The sequence below is a fragment of the Chiroxiphia lanceolata genome, chromosome 28, assembly GCF_009829145.1.
Source record: "Chiroxiphia lanceolata isolate bChiLan1 chromosome 28, bChiLan1.pri, whole genome shotgun sequence".
NCBI lineage: Eukaryota > Metazoa > Chordata > Aves > Passeriformes > Pipridae > Chiroxiphia > Chiroxiphia lanceolata.
In genome coordinates this window covers 3,936,131-3,959,135 of record NC_045664.1, presented here as the reverse complement: position 1 = coordinate 3,959,135, position 23,005 = coordinate 3,936,131, and the positions used below count along the sequence as shown (strand labels likewise).

General features: G+C 53.0%; 2 protein-coding genes across 2 annotated transcripts; one reads left to right on the top strand and one right to left on the bottom strand.

Moving 5' to 3' along the window:
- Positions 1-1,007: 1,007 nt before the first annotated feature.
- Positions 1,008-9,635, bottom strand: SLC18A1 (solute carrier family 18 member A1). The gene is made up of 15 exons (XM_032712616.1): positions 9,480-9,635; positions 8,366-8,726; positions 7,784-7,842; positions 7,452-7,535; positions 7,188-7,280; positions 6,877-6,966; positions 5,971-6,014; positions 5,793-5,853; positions 5,585-5,680; positions 3,921-3,999; positions 3,750-3,801; positions 3,144-3,207; positions 2,289-2,408; positions 1,797-1,930; positions 1,008-1,515 (listed from the first exon to the last, which is right to left on the bottom strand). The coding sequence occupies exons 1-15, from the start codon at positions 9,613-9,615 to the stop codon at positions 1,402-1,404; spliced, it is 1,587 nt and encodes a 528-aa protein (XP_032568507.1). The 5' UTR covers positions 9,616-9,635; the 3' UTR covers positions 1,008-1,401.
- Positions 9,636-13,316: 3,681 nt separating this feature from the next.
- On the top strand, positions 13,317-22,287 carry ATP6V1B2 (ATPase H+ transporting V1 subunit B2). The gene is made up of 14 exons (XM_032712720.1): positions 13,317-13,438; positions 15,378-15,433; positions 16,066-16,164; positions 16,743-16,836; positions 16,928-17,005; positions 17,481-17,620; positions 17,745-17,846; positions 18,336-18,433; positions 18,609-18,732; positions 19,294-19,444; positions 19,707-19,789; positions 19,879-19,983; positions 20,551-20,680; positions 20,768-22,287. Exons 1-14 carry the CDS (start codon positions 13,330-13,332, stop codon positions 20,908-20,910), a joined length of 1,512 nt encoding a protein of 503 aa, XP_032568611.1. The 5' UTR covers positions 13,317-13,329; the 3' UTR covers positions 20,911-22,287.
- Positions 22,288-23,005: the final 718 nt, after the last annotated feature.

Sequence of the window (23,005 nt, the reverse complement as noted above, 5' to 3'; positions counted from 1 at the left end):
GGGCGGTGATAAAACAAAACCGTGGCACAAACACAGCCCGGAGGGGCCGCGGGGCCGCTGGATGGGCCCTGCCCAGGGTGTTCTCCATGGCAGACCCTGCCAGGCGCTGGGCGCCTCCCGCTCAGCGGTTTTGGAGCCGTGAGGGTGAATGTTTGCGCTGTGGAAGCCCTGAGGGAAAGGGCAGATTCTGGGGGAAAGCGTCCCCTCAGAGCTGCCAAGAATCCCCTCGTCCCCTCCAGCTGCAGCGCCGGCAGCACCTGAAATATATCTATCTATATATCTCTTTCTGTCTATCTATTCAGCAGCACCAGCAGCACGTGAAATATATCTATCTGTATTTCTATCTATGTGTCTATCTGTGTGTGTATATATATGAAATATATCTATCTATATTTCTATCTATGTATCTATCTGTGTGTGTATATATATGAAATATATCTATCTGTTTTTCTATCTATGTATCTATCTGTGTGTGTATATATATGAAATATATCTATCTATATTTCTATCTATGTATCTATCTGTGTGTGTATATATATGAAATATATCTATCTGTATTTCTATCTATGTATCTATCTGTGTGTGTGTATATATATATATGAAATACATATATATTTCTATGTATCTATCTCTATGTATATATATATGTATAATATATATATACACATATATCTATATATGTATCTATGTATATACATATCTACATGTGTATATATGTATGTATAGACATGTATCTATGTATATATATGTGTGTGTACATACATGTGTTTGTATTTATATGGGTGTATACATATATATTTGTATATATAAAAATAACATTAATCACGAGTGACCTAAGTGGCCTTTTTTGTGTAGGAGTTTAAACCTTATTTCCACCTCAGACTCTTAAAGAGTTCTCCAAACAAATGAATTCGTTTAATGTACGTCGGGAAGGACACACAGGCAGCTCTGGGCAGCACGGAAACAGCACGACACATGGAGCTACAGCAAAAAGAAATGGAGGTGGGTTTTAGTGTCTCCAGAGGAGCGTGGAGCACTGACATTACAGTGACATCTTCACAGGCGGTGGCACTGTGCCCTGTGATGGATTGTGCCCTGTTGTTACAGAACAGCTTCATCCTGGGGTTTAGAGCAGGATCTGGAGAAATCTCCCAGAGCTGATATAATTTTCTTTTTTCTTTTTTTCCCCCCTCCATTTTCTCTCAGGAGCAGTCAGTGCTTGAAAGACATTCACAAAGCCCCGGGACAGTGGGAGAGATGTTGATGTTCTCCTCTGGCACGGGCAGGCTGTGCCTGGGACAAAGCTGTTCTCCAGGGCAGGTTGATACAGACACTGCTCGTAGAATCTGTGTTTGTAACCATAATATTGGTTTTCATGCAGGGCACACATCCTTGCACTGGCTATTCCACGTTCTCCTCCTCCACGTCACTGTCCTCCGAGAGAGGGAATTCCCGCAGGGGCTTCTGCCCGGTGTAGCTTTTGGGTTGCATGGGGCACTCCTGGCTCAGGATTGCCTGGGTGGAGGAGAGGAGAAATCCTGCTTTGGTAAAACTTGTGATTAATTTGAACACTTAACAGGAGTTACCAACCGCTCCCCAGGGAATACAAGTTAAGAGAGAGAGTTAAGGGAAGGACCCTCTAAACTCACCTGCTTTTATCCGAGATTTTTGTCCCTTTTTGAGGGCAGAGCGGCACCCAACCCAGAAGACGCAATCCCTAGCGAATTTATTCTTACCTCCCCCAAATCTCTGGGTCGTGACCCCCCTCTACTCCAATAAGACCCCCCTAAACTGACCATCTTCTCCTCCTTGGCGGGGGGGCTGCGCAGGCACCAGCAGAGCGGGGCGTAGGCCAGGTTGGTCACTCCGATGGCGACCATCAGCCAGGGGAAGCCGATGGCTCCGACGATGGCCCCCGCCGTGGAGGGACCTGCACGTTGAAATGTCCAAAAGGGATAAAAATCCCAGAGAGCAGGAGGTTTGGAGGGGACCTGTGGTGGACTCGGTGGTTGTGTGGAGGAAAGGGAGTGATAACCAGAGTGAGACACACACCCAGCAGTCCCCCTGTGAGTAAGAGCTCCCTCACTGCTGTGAGTGTACTCTGAGATAATCCAAATAATAATAATTACTATTAACTTACCGTGTGGTTCTAATACTACAAATCAGCGAGTATTTCATATTAAAAAAAAAAAAAAAAAACCACAACAAAATAATGGCAAAGAATGTTTAAAAAGTTTGGAGGTTTGTTTGTTTTTTAAAAAAAAAAAAAGGAAAAGAAGAGCATCTACCAACGGCAAAGCCCATGCAAAAGGCCACGTCAGCGATGGCGTAGACGGTGCCGTAGACGGAGGTGTGGCGCAGGTCCACCAGGTAACCCATGATGGGCATCATGGAGGAGTCCACCATTCCTGCCCGGAGCAAGGAGGGGCTGGTCAGGCACTGCTGCTCCTGGGGAGAGAGCCTTGGAGCAGCCTGAGCACCCCTCAGCTTACCTACAGCAAAGCCCAGCTTACCTAGAGCAAAGCCCAGCTTACCTACAGCAAAGCCCAACTTACCTATGGCAATGCCCAACTTACCTACAGCAAAGCCCAGCTTACCTACGGCAAAGCCCAACTTACCTATGGCAAAGCCCAGCTTACCTACGGCAAAGCCCAACTTACCTATGGCAAAGCCCAGCTTACCTACAGCAAAGCCCAGCTTACCTACAGCAAAGCCCAGCTTACCTATGGCAAAGCCCAACTTACCTATGGCAAAGCCCAGCTTACCTAGAGCAAAGCCCAACTTACCTATGGCAATGCCCAACTTACCTACAGCAAAGCCCAACTTACCTACGGCAAAGCCCAGCTTACCTGTGGCAAAGCCCAACTTACTTATGGCAAAGCCCAATTTACCTGTGGCAAAACCCAACTTACCTATGGCAAAGCCCAGCTTACCTATGGCAAAGCCCAGCTTACCTATTGCAAAGCCCAACTTACCTACAGCAAAGCCCAGCTTACCTATGGCAAAGCCCAGCTTACCTATGGCAAAGCCCAACTTACTTATGGCAAAGCCCAGCTTACCTAGAGCAAAGCCCAGCTTACCTATGGCAAAGCCCAGCTTACCTAGAGCAAAGCCCAGCTTACCTGCAGCAAAGCCCAGCTTACCTATGGCAAAGCCCAGCCCAGCGTTGGGGCCGATGAGCCCGTAAATGTTTGTGGCCAGAGGTACCTTTGAGAGGAGAGACGTGGAGTAGATCAGGGAATCATGGAATGGTCCGGGCTGGGAGGGACCTTAAAGCTCATCCCATCCCACCCCCCTGCCATGAGTGGGGACACCTCCCACTAGCCCAGGTTGCCCTAGCCTACCCTTGGACACTTCCAGGGATCCAGGGGCAGCCACAGCTTCTCTGGGCAACCTGTGCCAGGGCCTCCCCACCCTCACAGGGCAGAATTTCTTCCCACTCTCTGATCTGAACCTCCCCTCTGTCAGTGGGAGGCCATTCCCCCTCGCCCTGGCCCCTGTAAAAAGTCTCTCCCTACCTTTCAGCTCCTTCAGGCACTGGAGGGCCACAATTTGGCCACCCCAAAGCCTTTTCCAGGCTCACCAATCCCAACTCTCTCAGCCTTAAGATCTGCAGAAGCTTTCTCAGACCTCCAAAACCGACACACCGGCGCAACCACTGCCCATCTTTCCGTGCCAGGGCCGGAGCCCAGCTCAGTCCCTGCTGATTGTCCTCTGGAGAGGCCTCGGATTCCCCCTCAGGTACTCACACAGAGGAGGCTGACTCCCACCACAGCCATCCCGATCATGGAGCACAGCCACCTGCAGCGGGGGGACAGGGCAGGAGTTCTCAGCCTGCACAGCACCACGGGTTGAAATTCCCGCTGAAATTCCAGCCAGGATGGGCTGGGCTGAGCCAAAACCTCTGGTGTCCCACTCACCGCCCCATCCTGTTGGCCAGGATCCCGAAGAGGTTGGTGCCGACGAGGTAGGATATGCTGGCAGGGAGGAATGCCAGCCCTGGGAGAGGGAAGGAGTTGAACACAGTGTGTCACCCCCAAGAAAACACAGGGCATTTGCACAATTGTCATTCCCTCACTGGGAGAATGTCCCGAGCCAGGCCAGGCACCTGAACACCCTCCTGCCACAGTTTCTCCCTCCTCCCCCTTTCCCCCTTTGCCTTCTGCTTTTCATCTGCTAAATAAAGAGGAATAAAACAACTGCTTAAGTAAAAAGCTCAGGGATCATTATGCAGCTCAAAATTAAATATTTGCTCTGCCTGCTGCTTTACCAGTTGTTTATTTTTCATATACTCTCCCGCTGACTATAAATAAAACTGATCAGCTCCATTTCCCTGGGACAACTTCCTTGTTGGAACTCACTGATTTGTGTTTAATTTTCTCTCCTCTCTCTAAGAGCTACAGAACATGGTTAATCCTGCAGGTTTAGTCCAAGCTCTCCAGGGTTGTTTTCCCAGAGTTTATGGGAGTGGGTGAACTGAAGGAGATAAACAGAGAACCCTCCTGGGCTCAGAACAGCACGTGAGGTGGTAGTTTGTTGCTGGACTGTGTCTAAATCCAAGCTGCTCTCAAATCTCAGGTACCCAAACATCTCAGGGAATGTATTTGGGATTTTCTCTGCTGGCTGCTGACCTCTGGGTGCTCTAAGTCACCTCAAAGGTTCCCCTGGGGCTCAGTGGTGACAGGGCAGCCCTGAGTTCTTTTCCCCTGTGTTCTGCCCCTTCCTCCCACCGCCAGAATCTTTGGGTGCTGCTCCCCCCTCACCCATCCTTGCTCAAAAGAAGCATCATCTGCTTTTACTGGATGGATGTTCCTGCCTGCCCAGAGGATAATTTGATCAGGAGCAATCTCACCACCCCCTGCTCCCAGCCTAGAATCCAATTTGGGATCTAAGTGCAGCCCGGGGCACCCCCGGGGTCGTTCCTCCGCCAATTGGGTTTTATAACCATTAGCTTTTCCTTCTGCAGCAAACACAGGCGGTGTTATCTCCACATCCCATTTTCCAGGCAGCTGGTAAGCAGCAGGTCCTGCCCTGCCCTGCCTGGGACGCCCTGAGCGGGCTCGTTTCACTCGGAGCAGCCCCTGCAAAGCCCATCTGGCCTCCACCACTGCGGCCCAGCACGAGCCCATTATCCGCCCTGCAGAAGATGGGCTTCCACAGGCTTCCCAAACAGCCTCTCCTCCCCGTTATTGCCCTTCTGGGGAGCCTGGTTCCGTGCAGTTTTTTTCAATAACATCGTGCAGCCGCCGCTGAGGAATTTCCAGCTGGAACTGGAGCGAAGCACAGCCTGGGGTCGCTGGCCCCCCGTGTGTGAGGTCGTATGTTTTCTTCTTTTTTTTTTTTTGGAATGATATAAAAGATGTTTCACTCCAGCTCACAGTGCCCGAGCAGGACGTGGTTCTTCGATCCCTGGAGCTGTGTCCAAGAGAAAACTGGACGTGGCACTCGGTGCTCCGGGCCGGTTGACGCGGCAGGGACGGGTCACAGGCTGGACTCGGTGACCTGGGAGGTCTTTCCCCAGTGATCCCGTGATTCTAAACTCCCCCAAGGCTCAGCAGTGGAGGCTGCAAAGCACGAGACCTACCGAGCTGCCACTGTGGGGAGCACATGGTCTGCATCATCCAGATGGGCAGGGTGGGCTCCAGCATGGCCACCCCCATGTTGGAGAAGCAGAGGGCTCCTGGTGGGGAGAAAAGGCAGAAATGCTCCATTTGAGCCCTTACTTTTGCTGCTGTCTCAAGCAGGGAATCTTTACTCAGGGGGGCTCAGCGTGTGCCAGCCTCCACCTTTACCTGCAGCCACCAGGATGTAGGGGTCCCGCAGCAGGGTGGACATTGGGGTGGCCTTGGTGCTCTGCGGGGTGTCCAAGGGGGTTCCGTGGGCTGGGGGCTGCGTGTGCCCTCACCTGGCCCTGGGCACTGCCCCCTCCCTCACCTGGCAGCGCTCAGGTGTGCCCAGGGCTGTACTCACCTCCGGGCAGATCCTGGAGGGCTGCAGGATGCACAGCTGCAGGGCTGGGGAGACAACACCCCCTCAATCCTCCTTCTCCCCTCTGGCTTCTCCCTCAGCTCCACCCTTTCCCCCAGCAGAACCCCCAGGGATGCAGGAACTGTGTCTGGGGTAGGGCAGGAGGTGGGAGGGAGCACCAGAACTGCCTGGAGTGGAGTGTGTTGGAAGGGTTTTGTCAACCCCTGAACAGTCAAAAGTGCAAATGCTCTCACCTGGCTGCCAGCTGGGAGAGGCCACCAGAGCATGACTGGAATTGGATATGGAAAAGAATGGGATTAAACCAGAAAGTCTGGTACGTATGAGGCCTACATTTTGTTTTTCAGAAGCTCTTACACGCCTCATTACAGATATCTCGCCTCACATCAGGGCAAAGATGGTAACTGGGACTGTGATTTAATTAGCTCAGTACTTCCCACGGAAAAGGCACATTCCTGCTGCCTGTGACTTTGCTGTGGCACTGGGAAGGCTCTTTATCTCTGACACAGCGATGGGAGGAAGCACAGGACACCGTTTATGCTGGCAAAGCCTGATTCCTTCGTGGCATGAAGAGGCTGCAGACAGGAAAGCCTTGCCAAAGAACTCACAGCTCAGAGAGCTTTGCTGAACGTGCCTTTCAAGCCATGAAAGCAATTGGGGGGTTCATTAAGTAATGGGGGATTAATTCTTACACATTGCTGTGTCAATCATCTGGAGACGGAAAACATGGGATTCAGCACTAACAGAACAACCAGTGCTGCTGGTGTCACCCGCCCTGTGTTCACGTTCTTCCTTCTCTCAGACCCTCCCCAGAACACCCACACTGAAACCTTTTCACATGTTGGTTTTTGGTGGGGTTTTTTGGCAGGTAAAAACCATTTGGCCTCTCACCTCCATCCAAGAGAGCGAGGAATGCCAGCACCAGGAAGGGAGAGGATTTCCCGGCGAATTCGTACATGACGCTCCCGAAGGGTGCCCCGACTGCAGGGGAGAGGCTGTGTCACAGCAGGGCAGTGCCACCGTCCCCAGCTGCCCTCTCTGGGTGTTTTTGGGGGGAAAAATGTGGTTGGAAGGTGTCAGGTCCCACAGAGGGAGGGCAGGGGGAGGGAGCAGGACATCCAGCCGAGCCCATGGGACGGGGAAGAGGCACATCCAGGATGGAGGTGCTGTCATAAATCCCACTGGGATCAAGGTGTCCTTACTCAGCACGCCCAAGGCCAGGCCTCCCAGGGCGATGCCCATGGCACTGCCCCTCTCAGAGTCGTCTGTGTACACGCTGGCCAGCATTCCCAGCCCTGGGAGCGGGGAGAGAGCACAGGACATGTGGTTCCATTCGGGTGGGCTCCTCTCTTTTGGGGTGCCCCATTGGCACCAGCCAGGCAGGCCCAGTGAGGAGGAGGAGGAGGAGGATGACAACTGAACCCAGACAGGGGGAGCTGACACAGGGACAAAGCTCAAACATTTACCTGCCACTGATGAGAAGGAGGAGCCCACGCCTTGGAGGGCCCGGGCGATGAACAGCAGGGTGTAGGTGCCTGAGAAAGCAAACACTGCAGGGAGAGGGGAGAGCTGCATCAGGCTGGGCCTGAAAACCCTGCAGAGGGTGAGACTGGCCTCAGCTGGCACCACTTTGGGCGCTGGAGGGGGCAAAGGGGCAGAGGGCTCCTCGTCCTTTCTCGTCACTCCGTTCTGGGTTGCTCTGCTCTCCCTCCTTTCTCCTCCACGGGGACAGCGGGGAGGGCACAGCCCAAAGGATTTCCTGGTGCCAGGGAAGGGCAGAGGGAAGGGCAATACTCACTGACTGTGGAGAGGAACATGATGGAGAACCCCACGAACATGGGGATGTGGTATCCTATCCTGGAAGGGGAAAAAAGAGACACCAGCTCAGAGGGAGCTTTGACAAGTGGCTTCGCTGCCCAGCCTTAACACACAGCTCTCTGTGGGCTGGGAAGTGTCTCCTGAACGGGTGGGTGAGCCCCTGAGGGCTGGTCAGGGGAGCACCCAGTGCCCCCCTGCAGAGCCCACCCAAAGCCATGGCTCTGCTCTCCCAGCCCAGCTCAGCTCACAGTGTCTGCAGGAGACACAGGCCAAGGAGATCTGAAAACAACATTATACCATGGCGGGCTGGGAGGCTGTGTTTGTTTGCTTGGTGCTTACTGGCACCAAACAGCACCTGCCAGCACCTGAGGAGAGCATTAGTGAGGTTGATATCGTGATACAAACTCACAAACCACATGCAGGCTTTCAGAACAGGTACAATTCCTGCTATTTTCAGGGATACATTCTCCCCAGTTCCTCTAATCCCACAGCTGCAGCAGCTCAGCCCCGTGGCTGTTCCTGCCTGTCCCTGAGGGGCCACAAACCCGGCTCTGTGACCTACCTGTTGGTCAGGAGGCCCACGCAGGGGTTGACCAGCAGCTGGACCAGAGCCTTGGAGGCAAAGAGCAGCCCCACACGGACGTTCTCCCTGGTGAGGAAATCGTCCCCCTCCGGGCAGCCCCTGGGGGGTGCAGGGGGGCTGCTGGGGGGCCGTGCTGGGAGGCTGCTCTCCGTCCCACTGGGCACCTCTGGGGGGCTGTCAGAGCCCCGGACAGGCACCGTGGTGTTGCCAAAGTAGGAGAACAGGGAGGAGAAAAGAGGAGCCTTCAAGGCTGGAGGAGCTGGCTCGGGCTGGGCTGTGGCCACGGAGCTGTTGGCACCTTCGTACTCGGTGGCGTAGAGGAAGGTGGGGACGATGGGCACTGGGGGAGAAGCCAGGGAAGGGATTAGTTGGGGATTTTTCTCTGTTTCCTGGCTCAGCACAGAGCCAAGCTGAGCTCCCAGCACCCAGCCCTGAGCAGGGACCCCGCTGGCATTGCCCAGAGACCCACAGAGCAGCCGAAACCCCGGGACAGCCCCCCAAGGACTCATCACCTCTCTGTACCCCCAAGACAACCCCTGAAGGACCCATCCCCTCTCTGTGCCCCCAAGGCAACCCCTGAAGGACTCATCCCCTCTCTGTGCCCCCAAGACAACCCCTGAAGGACCCATCCCCTCTCTGTGCCCCCAAGACAACCCCTGAAAGGACTCATCCCCTTGCTGTACTCCCAAGGCAACCCCTGAAGGACCCATCCCCTCTCTGTGCCCCCAAGGCAACCCCTGAAGGACCCATCCCCTCTCTGTGCCCCCAAGACAACCCCTGAAGGACTCATCCCCTCTCTGTGCTCCCAAGGCAACCCCTGAAGGACCCTTCCCCTCTTTGTGCCCCCAAGACAACCCCTGAAGGACCCATCCTCTCTTTGTGCCCCCAAGACAACCCCTGAAGGACTCATCCCCTCTCCATACCCCCAAGGCAACCCCTGAAGGACCCATCCCCTCGCTGTACCCCCAAGACAGCCCCCCAAGAGTCCCCTGAGCAGCCCCCAAAGAACCCAACCCCACACTGCACCCCCGAGCAGCCCCCCCCAAGGACCCAGCCCGGTCCCCTCCGGGCAGCCCCCCCAGAGCCCCCCTACCCACGACGGTCAGCAGCATGTTGTCCAGCAGCAGTGCCACGAACACCACCACCAGCACCAGCCTCGGGGACCCCCTGCTCTGGGCCAGCCAGCGCTGGGGGGGGTGCTGGGGGGCCGAGGGCACAGCCAGGGGCATGGCCAGGGCTCCGGGGGGCTCCTGGGCTCAGGGGTGAGGGGCTCTGAGCACCTTTAAAGAGAACACTCCGGGTCACACCTCCCACAGCTCACGGCTGCTCCCTCGGGAAAGCAGCTCCCAGGGGCACCGAGTGTGGCCCCAGGAGCTGGGTGCCATTCCCAGAACCTGTGTGCTTTCCCTGGGAGCTGGGTGCCATTCCCAGAACCTGTGTGCTTTCCCTGGGAGCTGGGTGCCATTCCCAGAACCTGTGTGCTTTCCCCAGGAGCTGGGTGCCATTCCCAGAACCTGTGTGCTTTCCCCAGGAGCTGGGTGCCATTCCCAGAACCTGTGTGCCTTCCCCAGGAGCTGGGTGCCATTCCCAGAACCTGTGTGCTTTCCCCAGGAGCTGGGTGCCATTCCCAGAACCTGTGTGCCTTCCCCAGGAGCTGGGTGCCATTCCCAGAACCTGTGTGCTTTCCCCAGGAGCTGGGTGCCATTCCCAGAACCTGTGTGCTTTCCCTGGGAGCTGGGTGCCATTCCCAGAACCTGTGTGCTTTCCCCAGGAGCTGGGTGCCATTCCCAGAACCTGTGTGCCTTCCCCAGGAGCTGGGTGCCATTCCCAGAACCTGTGTGCCTTCCCCAGGAGCTGGGTGCCATTCCCAGAACCTGTGTGCTTTCCCCAGGAGCTGGGTGCCATTCCCAGAACCTGTGTGCCTTCCCCAGGAGCTGGATGCCATTCCCACAACCTGTGTGCCTTCCCCAGGAGCTGGGTGCCATTCCCAGAACCTGTGTGCTTTCCCCAGGAGCTGGGACCACCAGCCTCGCTATCAAAGCCCGTGTTTTCATCAGGCTTGCTTTTAAATTCACAGCTGGAGTGGTGCTCCAACCATTTTCCCTCTCCTGAGACGTCTTGTACCTGCTTCAAGGCATCCTTTTGGTCTCCTCCCAGAGACTCCAGGCACAGATCGAGCCTCCAGCTTATCTGAGGTAATCCTGACATCTTTTATTCCGTGTTTGTTCTTTGGAGGTTAAATTCGGCCTCAAAGGAAATTCATTTTACCTTCCGTGTCTTTTTATCTGACCTAATTGAAATGTCAGGGCAAGATCCAGGACTTCAAAGCCTGATGTAAGTGAGGGAGATCAGGGCTGAGGGAACACTGCTCACACCAAAAATACCCATCAGAAGCTTGCATTAAGCCAACCAATTAACCATTAATGCTCTCACAGCTCTCGAGAACAAGGGGCTGAGTGGCAAAATTAATGGAGCTGAGCCCGAACTATCCCTAATCCCAAAAAACCCTGTGGTTTCCTGGAATCCCAGGCAGTGACAGATATCAGTTTTTAATTATGAAAAGCAAACACTCCAAATGCTTTATCGTCAAACGTGAGTGTCACCGAGCTGGGAAACAGGGCTGGTTCTCCCAGTGCCTCCAAGTAAACAGCAAATAACAGAATTAACGCCAGAGAAGAACACAGAGATGCAAAAATGAGAGAGAGAGGAAGAGGAAGGGAGTAGAGGCAATATAGACATGTAGATTAACACCTCCAGCACAAACCCTGGCCCCTCTCCCTGCAAACCTGGTGTGGGGAGCAGAGGAAAATGGTCCCTTACCCTGTCACCCATGGGAGCCGCAGCCGCTGCCCTGGTGGATGAATCCTCCCTGGATTTATGGTTCCCTGTTCTCAGGAGAGGATGGGAGTGTCCCTGGTCCACGGAGATCTAATTGGAACCTCAAACCAGTGTCCCTGAGCCCTGCAGCTGGCTCTGCTCTGCGTCAGCAGGGCAGGGCACTGGGCTGGGGGCGGGAGGGAGGGAGCTGGGAGTGTTTGTCCCCAGCTCTCCAGCTCTCATCCACCCCTGGGCTGGCCCCAGGCACCCAAACCCCAAACCCTGGAGCTTTCTCAGAGCTCTGGGGGATGTTCAGCTCTTTGTGGTCCCCCCTCTCCTCCTCCCAGGGGATTCTGCCAGTGGGGCACCTCCCCACGGCCTCTCCCTGTCTGTTCTACCTGCAGGGGCAGGGAGACAGTTCTTGGATCAACCAGGCAGAGCTGACTGGAAATTCATCTCCAGGCACAGGGGAGCTGCTGCAAAGGCCACTCACAGCGGGATCTCTTTTATTCCATCATTTCTGTTTCCTTAAACTTTTGACACTTTGCCCCATGATTTCTTTTCTAAACCCCAAAAGTGATTCCATCATTCGTTTGGGACACAGAGATTTACGGCGGGGAGGGGAAACAAATCCCGAACATATTCACCTTTCCTCCCTTGGCACATAAATCTGCCACTGAGGCCGTTTGTCTGCTCCTGCCTGGCCCAAAACCATTGCCAAGGAGGTGAGATGAGAACGTCCTGCCCAGAAACTCCCTGGGTGAGCATTAGAGCAGGAGCTGAAGCCTTTAAATGTGTTTCGTGAGCGGAGAATTGAATGCCTGGGCCTGGAAATGACTTTCCCGGCAGGTGGAGAGGAGGCAGAGGATGAGCAGTGCAGCACCACCATCTGCTGAGGGAGCCCAGAACTGCCGGGCTGGGCCCGGGGCAGCCTGGGAAAGGAGCCAGAGGCTGCTCGGGTGAGGAGGGCACGTGGAGACCTCCTTCTCCTTCTCCTTTGCTTTTCCCTTCTTCTTTTTCCTTTGCCTTTTTCTATTTTCCTTTCCCTTTTACTCTTTTCCCTTTCCTTTTTTCTTTTCCCTTTCCCATTTTATTTTTCCTTTCCTTTAACTCCTTTGCCTTTTCCCTTTCCCCTTTCTCTTTTTCTTAACCCCTTTTCCTCTTTAATTTTCCTTTTGCCTTTCCTGTTGCCTTTCCTTTCCCTTTCCCTTTTCTCCTCTTTTCTTTTTTTTCTTTTCTTTTTTTTCTTTTCTTTCTTTTCTTTTCTTTTCTTTTCTTTTCTTTTCTTTTCTTTTCTTTTCTTTTCTTTTCTTTTCTTTTCTTTTCCTTTCCTTTCCTTTCCTTTCCTTTCTTTTCTTTTCTTTTCTTTTCTTTTCTTTTCTTTTCTTTTCTTTTCTTTTCTTTTCTTTTCTTTTCTTTTCTTTTCTTTTCTTTTCTTTTCTTTTCTTTTCTTTCCTTTCCTTTCCTTTCCTTTCCTTTCCTTTCCTTTCCTTTCCTTTCCTTTCCTTTCCTTTCCTTTCCTTTCCTTTCCTTTCCTTTCCTTTCTTTTCTTTTCTTTTCTTTTCTTTTCTTTTCTTTTCTTTTCTTTTCTTTTCTTTTCTTTTCTTTTCTTTTCTTTTCTTTTCTTTTCTTTTCTTTTCTTTTCTTTTCTTTTCTTTTTCTCTTCTCTTCTCTTCTCTTCTCTTCTCTTCTCTTCTCTTCTCTTCTCTTCTCTTCTCTTCTCTTCTCTTCTCTTCTCTTCTCTTCTCTTCTCTTCTCTTCTCTTCTCTTCTCTTCTCTTCTCTTTTCCTTTTCCTCTTTTTCTTTTTCTTTTTCTTTTTCTTTTTCTTTTCCTATCCTTTCTCCTATTCCTTCTTCTTTCCCTTTCCCTCTTCTCTCTTATCTTTCCCTTTCCCTTTCCCTCTTCCTTTCCCTTTCCCCCTTTCCCTCTCCCTTCCCATTCCCATTCCCATTCCCATTCCCATTCCCATTCCCATTCCCCCCCCAGCACCCGGGTCAGCTCCGGTGGGCGTGGCCTGTGCGGTGGGCGTGTCCATCCGCGATGGGCGTGTCCCCCCGCGGTGGGCGTGGTCCGCCCCGCGCTATAACGCGCCTGCGCAGTCGCGGCGCTGCGGTCGCGGTCCAAGATGGCGGCGGTGCGGGCGCTGCGCGGGGCCGTGAACGGCGCCGGGCCCGGCGGGCCCCGCGAGCAGGCGGCGGCCCTCACCCGAGACTTCCTGTCCCAGCCGCGCCTCAGTGAGTGCGGGGGCACCGGGACAGCGCGGGGGGGATCGCGGAGGAAGGGGGATCGGCCCCGCTCGGCGGCCGCGCACAGCCCGGGCCGCAGCCCCGCGCCCTTCTGGCCGCTGCCCGCGGCAGGACCGCCTGGGCCTGGACCCTGCAGAGCGGTGTGCGGGTTCCCTGAGCCTTCCCCGGAGCGTTCGAGGGCGACGGGCTGGGGTCCGGCTGCAGTGGGGCTGTTAATTGGGGTTAATGAATCACCGTGTCCTGCCCCACATCGGGCTCCCGGGGAACACGGGCCGCTCCCGGGCCTTCCTGGGAACCCGGCGTTGGCAGCGGGAACGGGAAGTGGCTGAGGATGGTGCGGGTGCGGCGGGGGCTGCTCTTTCCACGCTGAGTTGAGAAATCCGGTGAAAAAGGGGAAATGCGGGAACCTTGTAGAAATCCCCTCGTTGCAGGGCTGTGGGAAGGGGTGTTTTTCCTGGCAGTGACTCCAGCTGTGCCCTGAATGGCACCAGGACCTGCAGGGGGGTGCCCAGGAGCTCCTGGAAAAGTCACTCAGGTTGAGAAGCCAATCTTTGCAATTCCAGCCTCCCCCAAGGCTTTGGAGCCTTCTGTTGAGGTTGGAGCCAAGGTGACTCCATGTTCTATCCAGGTTTTTCCATTCTGGCTTTGACCTGAACTGACGTCAAGCAGGGTATGGAAAATATTTCCAGTTGCTTTTGGTTCGTCGTGGGACTGGTTGAACAGAATGGAAAGGGGAATTTGGAGCTGCTTTCCTGGGGGATTGGTGCTGAGCAATCCTGCTGGATGCCAGGGAGGTGTTTTCCTGTGGACAGAGCAGGGGCTGGGAGCCCTGTGGGGCAGATTGAGGAAGGAGAGCTCATGAGGCAGTCATGGGATGAAATGCTCTGCTCAGGGTCATGTTTTCCGTGCCTTGTGGGCTGCAAACCCTGGGAGTGTGAGCAGAGCCCTCGTGGATGGTGTCTGGGTGATCCCTCCCTGCTCAGGTGGCAGGAGCAGCTCAGCTGCTGCTTCTCATTAAGGGACACGTGTTTTGTCTCAGGATGTTCAGGAGGATTTTAGGAGTAAAACTGAGGAACTGGAGTTCAGTCCCTGGCCCAGCTCCCTCCCTGAGCTCCCTCAGTTTGATTGTTGCCTGTTAAGATATCACATTGCAACATTCAGGGTGTTTATTGCAGTGTAAACAGCACCTTGTTGATGGTGCACACACGGCCTGGGGAGCTGCCAGGCTGGAGAGGCCCTGGTGGAATCTGTGATCTGGTGTCCCCCGTAGCTCCAGTGGCTCATTTCCCTCTCCCAGGAGCAGTGGGGAACTGTCACACTTGTGGTCACTGCACCTCATGACCCTCAGAGGGCTCTGACTCAATAGTTCTTCTGTCTGAGGGTCAAGTGGTGCTGTGTGTCCATCCCTGGATCCTGGGGGGTGTATATCCCTGGATCCTGCTGTGTGCCCATCCCTGGATCCTCAGGGGTGCATCCCTGGAGCAGGGCTTGCTGCCTTCTCACAGCTTTCCCCCTGGGCTCTGCAAAATCATGGAATATCCTCAGCTGGAATCATAAAATCATGGAATGCTTTGGGCTGGAAGGGACCTCAAAGCCCATCCAGTCCCACCCCCTGCCATGGCCAGGGACACCTTCCACTAGCCCAGGTTGCTCCAGGCTCATTTTATCCCTGGATGTAGATTTGTAGTGAATTTTTATGATGCACAAAAACCCAGCAGGATTTTAGGGTCACCTCAGAGGGGGTGAGGTGAGATGCTGGGCACACAATTCCGTACCTGATCCTTCTGGAAGAGTTCATTATAAACACAGAAATGGAGCCCCAGATCTGCTAAACCTGAGCCTGGTGATAAGCATGGAACTGGGAAAACTTGATCTGGGATGTTTCTAAGGAAGCACCACCTGACCTGTGGCTTGTTTTTTTTTCTAGCCTATAAAACTGTCTCGGGTGTGAACGGGCCCCTGGTGATCCTGGATCAAGTCAAGGTGAAAACTGGGATCTCAACGAAGCTTTTTTTAGGGGAGAATTTACAAGCAAAGCTGGGGCAGGTTAAGTGCAGACTGGTGGGAAATTCTGGCGTCCACAGAGCAATTTTAATCCCTTTCTGGCTGCTGAGAACGTGGCTCTGAGGCTGGGGAGGGGTGTCCGTGCCCTCGAGGCTGCTGGGGAAAGAAAGGAAACAGTGTTTCAGTCTTACCAAAATATTGTTTTAAACTTTAATGCTGAAATCCACCTGTTTGCTTTGTTCCTGACCTTTCTGTTTCCACATAAGTGCTCTGTGAAAGGAAACTCTGAACCCTTCTGGCTTGTTTTCAAGAAGGCAAACAACTGCTGCAGGTTTTTCTCCTGTCAGATGCTGCCCTGTGGCTTTCTGTCGCTGTTTCAGGGCTACCTGGGTGTTCAGAACTGATTCTGCCACTCTGCAAACACTGTATATTCATGTAAAAATTGCTTTAGCCCCAAAGATTTCATGTGCTTGGAAGGAGTTTTGTTCTGATGATAAAATTATTCTTAAAAATTGAGTAGTTTCTAGGCTTAGGCTTGCTTAAAACTGGCAGCTTTTGTTTCCTGACTGTGGGATTTTGATGTTTTCCACCCTCTGTTTGCTCCCCCTCAGTTCCCCAGGTATGCAGAGATCGTCCACCTGACCCTTCCTGATGGCACAAGGAGGAGTGGGCAGGTCCTGGAAGTCAGTGGCTCCAAAGCTGTGGTTCAGGTATCAACAGGAGTCTCTTGCTGCATGTTTTATTAGTATTTTATTAATCAGGGTGCGTCTGAGCCGAGTCGAATCTGTCCTGAGATTTGTTCTTTTGGCACTGGAAATGAAAAAGAAATAAATCACCTACTTATTCCAAGTGCCAGTGGGATGAATAACTTGAAAAGACTGCAAACTGGAGCACAGGGACATTTTTATTTGCATCCCCCACGGATTTCTTTGCTGTTGGATTAAAGGAATCCACTGTAAGTTACACTGTTAGGTTCAGGATCAGCTGCTCTGCTGTGGCTGCTGTATTTCTTCTAAAGAGCTGTGTCTTGTTAATTTTCTTCTTATCTGAAGAACTTTACCCTGTTGGCAAAGGGAAACACTTGAGATCAAAGGAGTGGCTCCAACTTTGTTGATGTAATTCATGAATTTTGTTAAAAGTGGGGGGGTTTTTGATGTTTTGTGGCAGCAGAGCTGCTCTTGCAGCCCTTTGCAGAGCAGGGGCTCCTGCTGTGAGGCAGCACTGAGGTGTTACTTTGTGAAGCACAACACCCTGTGTTTTTATTTGCCTTTTTCTGCCATATTTGCAGGTATTTGAAGGCACTTCAGGGATTGATGCCAAGAAAACCTCCTGTGAGTTCACCGGGGACATCCTGCGGACCCCGGTCTCGGAGGACATGCTTGGTGAGGGCACAGTGCTTTGAGGGGTGGGCAGATCTATCCCATGGGAACTTACTGTCACAGTAATTTACATTTTTATTGCTGTTTCTTACAGGCAGAGTGTTCAATGGATCGGGAAAACCTATAGACAGAGGCCCCATTGTCTTGGCTGAAGATTTCCTGGACATTATGGGTATGTTCTATGCTCTTAATTAGTTCCTGGTGGGGAGTTAAGAGACAAATGTGGTGTTTCTGTTTTCTGAATGTTACAGTAGATTTGGGTTAGAACACAGGATCTAACTTAGGAGGAGCTTAATCTTATCTTTAATTATGTGTGGCATCAAATCAAGTTGCACAAGTGCAGGAGGACGAGGTAGCAGAAAAGAGCAGTTTTCTGCAGTGCTTGGAGGCTGTTCTTTATTATTTGTAGACTCTTAATTGTACAGGCTCCAGAGGTGATTAACTGATAACTGGCAGGGTTTTCTGTAAACCATTCTTATCAGTGACATGACCACAGAATTCCAGAGCCTTGGCATCTCCTCAGGTGTGACCAGGTGCATGTAAAGATTTGTTGGCCTCACAGTGGGGTTGGTACCTCTTGAGCAGCTGCTTAATAAAGCTTCAAACACATATAGGGAATAACATATTCTCTTAAAAAAACACAACAGGTCAGCCCATCAACCCCCAGTGTCGTATCTACCCAGAAGAAATGATCCAGACTGGGATTTCAGCTATAGATGGCATGAACAGTATTGCCAGGGGCCAGAAAATCCCCATCTTCTCAGCTGCTGGGCTGCCCCACAACGAGGTGAGCGCTCAGAGCCTCTCTGAACTTGTTTGCTTGTGTTTCACTGGGGTTAAAAGTCAGTGAAATGGAAGTTCTGGGCTGTGCAGCAGCATCAGATGCAAAGACTGAAACGTTTTCTCCCCAGATTGCAGCTCAGATCTGTCGCCAGGCTGGCTTGGTGAAGAAATCCAAAGATGTGATGGACTACAGTGAGGAGAACTTTGCCATCGTGTTTGCTGCTATGGGGGTGAGTCCATGGAGCTGGAGGGAGCAGTAACTGGGAATTCTGAGAGCAGCTGAAGTACTGTAAGAAGGTTTTATGTGAATGCAACTAGAGGCTGAAGGGCTGAAAATCCCAAAGGGCAGAAGTGCTGGCAAAGGTTGGTCAGAGAAGCTGTGGCTGCCCCATCCCTGGAGGTGTCCAAGGCCAGGTTGGAGCAACCTGGAATAGTGGAAGGTGTCCCTGCCCATGGCAGGGGGTGGGACTGGATGGGCTTTGAGGTCCCTTCCAACCCAAACCGTTCCATGACTCCAACAAAGTGTGCCTGATCAGGATAAAGTGTCTTGAACTTGATCTCCAGCCTGGAATTCTAGAAGTTACTCACTCTGGGAATGTAGAGGAGCCTCCATGGTGGAGAGCCTTGTTATGGATGATTAACGAGGTGCTCAGACCTTAATGTGATGCAAAATATCCTAAGCTGGAGTGTGGAAGTGATGCCTCCCTGCTGTGGTTTAGGTGAACATGGAGACAGCTCGGTTCTTCAAATCCGACTTCGAGGAGAACGGCTCCATGGACAACGTGTGCCTGTTCCTCAACTTGGCCAACGACCCAACGTGAGTACTTACAGCCCTGCTGGGTGGGAAAAGCCTGGCAAGACCAAACCCCACGGGGAGCTGGAGCCGTGCTGGTGCTCCAGTGGGCGCAGCAGGAGATTTTGAGCTGTTTGCAGCTCCCAAATCTTGTCCCTTGCCGTCCCTAAATCCCGGCTCGCGCCGCGTTGTGTCGCAGCATCGAGCGCATCATCACCCCCCGGCTGGCCCTGACAACTGCAGAGTTCTTGGCTTACCAGTGTGAGAAGCACGTGCTGGTCATCCTGACAGACATGAGCTCCTATGCTGAGGCCCTGCGGGAGGTACGTGGCCATTAAGGTGTTAATTACCCCGTTCGTTAACGAGCTGGGTGTTGGCAGCCAGGGTTTGTGGTGTGAAGTGAGAATCCAAAACTTCTGCTGGGGCTGCTGCAGTTAATGTTCACTGCAGTGCTCTTAAATAGCCAGGGAGGCTTTCAGTGAGTGCTGGTGTTCAGTGGGATGTCAGAGCTAAGTTTAATGGACTGGTGGCAATTCCATGCCTGGAAGTGTCCAAGGCCAGGCTGGATGGAGCCTGGTCCAGTGGAAGGTGTCCCTGCCCATGGAAGGTGTCCCTTCCCGTGGCAGGGGCTGGAACTGGGTGATCTTTTAAGGTCCCTTCCAACCCAAACCATTCCATGATTCCATGAATTAGCAGTTTGATACCATCATTTTGGTTTTGCCTTGGTATCTTAACAAAAGGGTCGTGGTGACTCGGAGGGGTTTGTGTGGCTGCATTTCGCAGGATGGGGTACCTCAAGTGACTAGTGCAGCTAAATCTGGCGAGACAGCAGCTCCAGAGGGGGCGACCTGACTTCCTGGGAATGTTTTTGTGGCCTTCCCCAGGTGTCAGCAGCCCGGGAGGAGGTTCCTGGGCGCCGGGGCTTCCCGGGGTACATGTACACGGACCTGGCCACCATCTACGAGCGCGCGGGGCGCGTGGAGGGCAGGAACGGCTCCATCACCCAGATCCCCATCCTCACCATGCCCAACGACGGTGAGTGAGCTGCTCTGGGCAGGGCTCCTTCAGGGCAACAGCTTCAGCTTCCCTCTTGGACGCTGCAGCTTTTTGGCTGCCTTCTCTGTGGTGCTGATAAATGCTTTGCCCCGATCCAAGAGCACTTAGGGATAAATGGAGGGAATCAGTGATGGCTTTGTACTTTAGAAGTCACCTAATGGCAAAAAGCTGCTGCATCAGTGCTAAAATGGATATAAAAGGGCTGAAAACTGTCAAACCATTTTTTTTTTTCCCCCCATAGATATTACTCATCCCATCCCTGACCTGACTGGGTACATCACTGAGGGACAGATCTACGTGGACAGGCAGCTGCATAACAGACAGGTGTGTGCTGCAACACTTGGGATGTATTTAAGATTACTTCACGGGTTTTTTTAAGTATTCCTGTTAATTCCTGGATGTTTCTCCCCCAGATTTACCCACCCATCAATGTCCTGCCCTCCTTGTCTCGACTGATGAAGTCAGCTATTGGGGAGGGGATGACCAGGAAGGATCATGCTGATGTGTCCAACCAGCTGGTGGGTAAAAACCTCCCTGGGACAGCAGAGCCATGTTCCAAACCCACCTTTGGCTGCCCAGCCTGTAAAGAACATGGCAAGCAGTTGTGATCCACAGCATCCCTGAGGCTGCTCTAAGGCACTGACTGGGTGTTTAGGGAGACCCTTGGAGTTGGAACAGAAATTATGTGGATGATGGGCCATGAAGATGATCAGAGGGATGGAAGCTCTGCTGGGAGAGCTGGGAGTGTTCACTTGGAGAAGTGAAGGCTCCAAGGAGTCCAGTGCCTGAAGGGGCTCCAGGAGAGCTGGAGAGGGACTTGAGACAAGGGATGGAGGGACAGGACAAGGGGGAATGGCTTCACGCTGCCAGAGGGCAGGGATAGATGGGATATTGGGGAGGAATTCCTCCCTGTGAGGGTGGGGAAGGACTGGGATGGAATCTGCAGAGAAGCTGTGGCTGCCCCATCCCTGGAAGTGTCCGAGGCCAGGTTGGAGCAACCTGGGCTAGTGGAAGGTGTCCCTGCCCATGGCAGGGGTGGGACTGGTGATGTTCAGACCCCTTTGGATCCCTCCCTGTCCCCCCAGTACGCCTGCTACGCCATCGGGAAGGACGTGCAGGCCATGAAGGCCGTGGTCGGGGAGGAAGCCCTCACCTCCGACGACCTGCTGTACCTGGAGTTCCTGCAGAAGTTCGAGAAGAACTTCATTGCTCAGGGTGAGTGAGGTGTCCCAGCACGTCCCAACGGGCCCCAGCACCTCGGGGCTGCTTCCCCTGCCCCCTCATTCCTGGCTGTTCCTGCAGGTCCCTACGAGAACCGCACGGTGTACGAGACCCTGGACATCGGCTGGCAGCTCCTGCGCATCTTCCCCAAGGAGATGCTCAAGAGGATCCCCCAGACAACGCTGGCCGAGTTCTACCCCCGGGATTCCACTGCAAAGCACTAACCCTGCTCCCCCTGCCCCTGCTCTGTGAGGTGCTGGTTTGGTTTCTGTCCCCATGTGTTGGTGTTTACTCGTCGCCCTTTTAGGATTCAAAGCCAGGAGTAGGTGACACCCGTGCCAGTGTTCCCATGTCCACCGAGACCAGCTTTTAAAATATCCCTTCTCCAGGAGAACACTTAGGCCAGCTCTGACAAATGTGCAATAGCCACCACCAGGTTTGGTTTCTTCCTGAGCTGAACCTCTTGAGGGCATTTCAGGGGAGTTGTCTGAGGATCACCAGAAACTGCAAATCTCTGCTTGCACACTGTGGTTTAGGGGAGCATGAAAGGGCAAACGTGACTTGCATGACAACATTCCTGTCTGGAAAATGCAAGTTTTGAGCCGTGGCTTAAGGTTCTGAAAGGTTTGTGTGAACTGAGGACACGAGGAGGCAAATGCTGGGGGCTTTTCCACCAGCAGAGGGTCTTTCAGAGGACACAGGCCAGTGAGTTGCTACCTGGAAGTAGCATAATTACTGAATTAAAGGTTTTAAATTGAAGTTTGCAGACTAAGTTTCCTACTTAACCCTTTTTTTCTTTGAATTCTGGAAATGCCAGGGACACAAACCAGCAGCTCAAGTGATTCTGACCTCAGAAGTGTCACCACAACTGCTGGTAATTCAAGGCTTTGTGCTGCTGCTGAAGGGGATTCTGAGGGGTGAGAAAACCCACCTTCAACCTGACACAGGTGGGAGCTCAGCTTTTACAGAATGTCCTGCACTAAATGATGCAACAGGAGGGAAAAAACCCCCAAACCAAACAGGTTTTAGTGTCAGAAAGGATATTTTGAATGCTGCTCTGGGTGTGCTGGGCCCGTGCTGTGTCTGAAGCTGTTGTGGTTTGCACTCCAGGCCCGGATTTGAGTGGCCCTGAGCTCAGCATTCCCAACCCCTGCAATCTTGGCCAGGCAATTCCGGGCTGTTCTTTTTCCAGCGGGTTCAGACGAGGCTCCAGGCCCTGCTGCTGGCAGACTGCCACGCTTTTCTCCCAGGCTTCACACGAGCCTGAGCTCTGCTCTGGCTCACTGAGGCATGTTGCACCTCTCCGAACGCCTTCGGTGCCCGTCTGGGGAGGTGTGAACAGGCCTGGGCTGCCAGAGTGTGCTAATTCCAGCTCCCTGACGTCTCCATGTGCAGCTCTCCCCAGTTCTGTGTTCTCTGTGGCTGCAGCAGCGACTCTATTCCAGTGCATTCCACCCAAAGCTGTGTCAAGTCTCTCTTTTTTTTCTCTTTTTTTTTTTTTTTTTCTCGAGGTCGGGGTGGGAGGTTGGAAGTGTTGGCATGAAAATACTTTAATGTAGAGAATATCTAAATAAATTAAATATGGAAGGTGTTGAAGACAATGGGAGGCTCCTGTGGTTCTGTGGTGGTTCAGCAGGGGCTGGGACGTCCCCTGGGAATGGAAATGGAGCCATTTCAGTGGGCAGGGAGGGCCCTGAGCCACCCTCATGTTATTCCCTGAGCTGAGGATTCCCTGCTGAGGAGGAGGAGGATCTGACCTTCAGCCTCAGCCCCCAGTGCTGTGTGGAGTTGGGGGGTGGTGCAGTCACGGGGAAAGGCTTTGCAGGAATGTGCAGGGAATGTGATACCCCCGTTCCCACATCCCTCTCCAGGGGTGGTTTGTGCTTGAGGAGGCTTGGAAACATTAAACTCCTGGACAATGAGTTCTGGGCGTTGAGTTTGCTTTGGGGTTTGGGTGTGGTCAGCACTGGGGGGGTTGTTCAGGTGTTCCTGCAGCCAGGCTGCTCAAACTCCAGTGCCAGCCCCTCTGAATTCCCAGAATGGTTTGGGTGGGAAGGAACCTTAAAGATCATCTCCTTTCACTCCCCTGCCATGGGCAGGGACACCTTCCCCTAGAGCAGGGACTGGCTGGGACAAGTGTTTTTTGGCTTTTCTACCCATTTTCCCCTTCAGTGACAATCTGTCTCGAGGGAGAGCCTGTGCTTAGGGGTGGGAATAATCCAGGAGCTGGGGCTCAGGGACAGGTTCTGAAAACTGAGCCAGGGGAGAAATTCCACAGTGCAGTGAATTCCTGAGGTCCCTCAGCAGGTGACAGAGCTT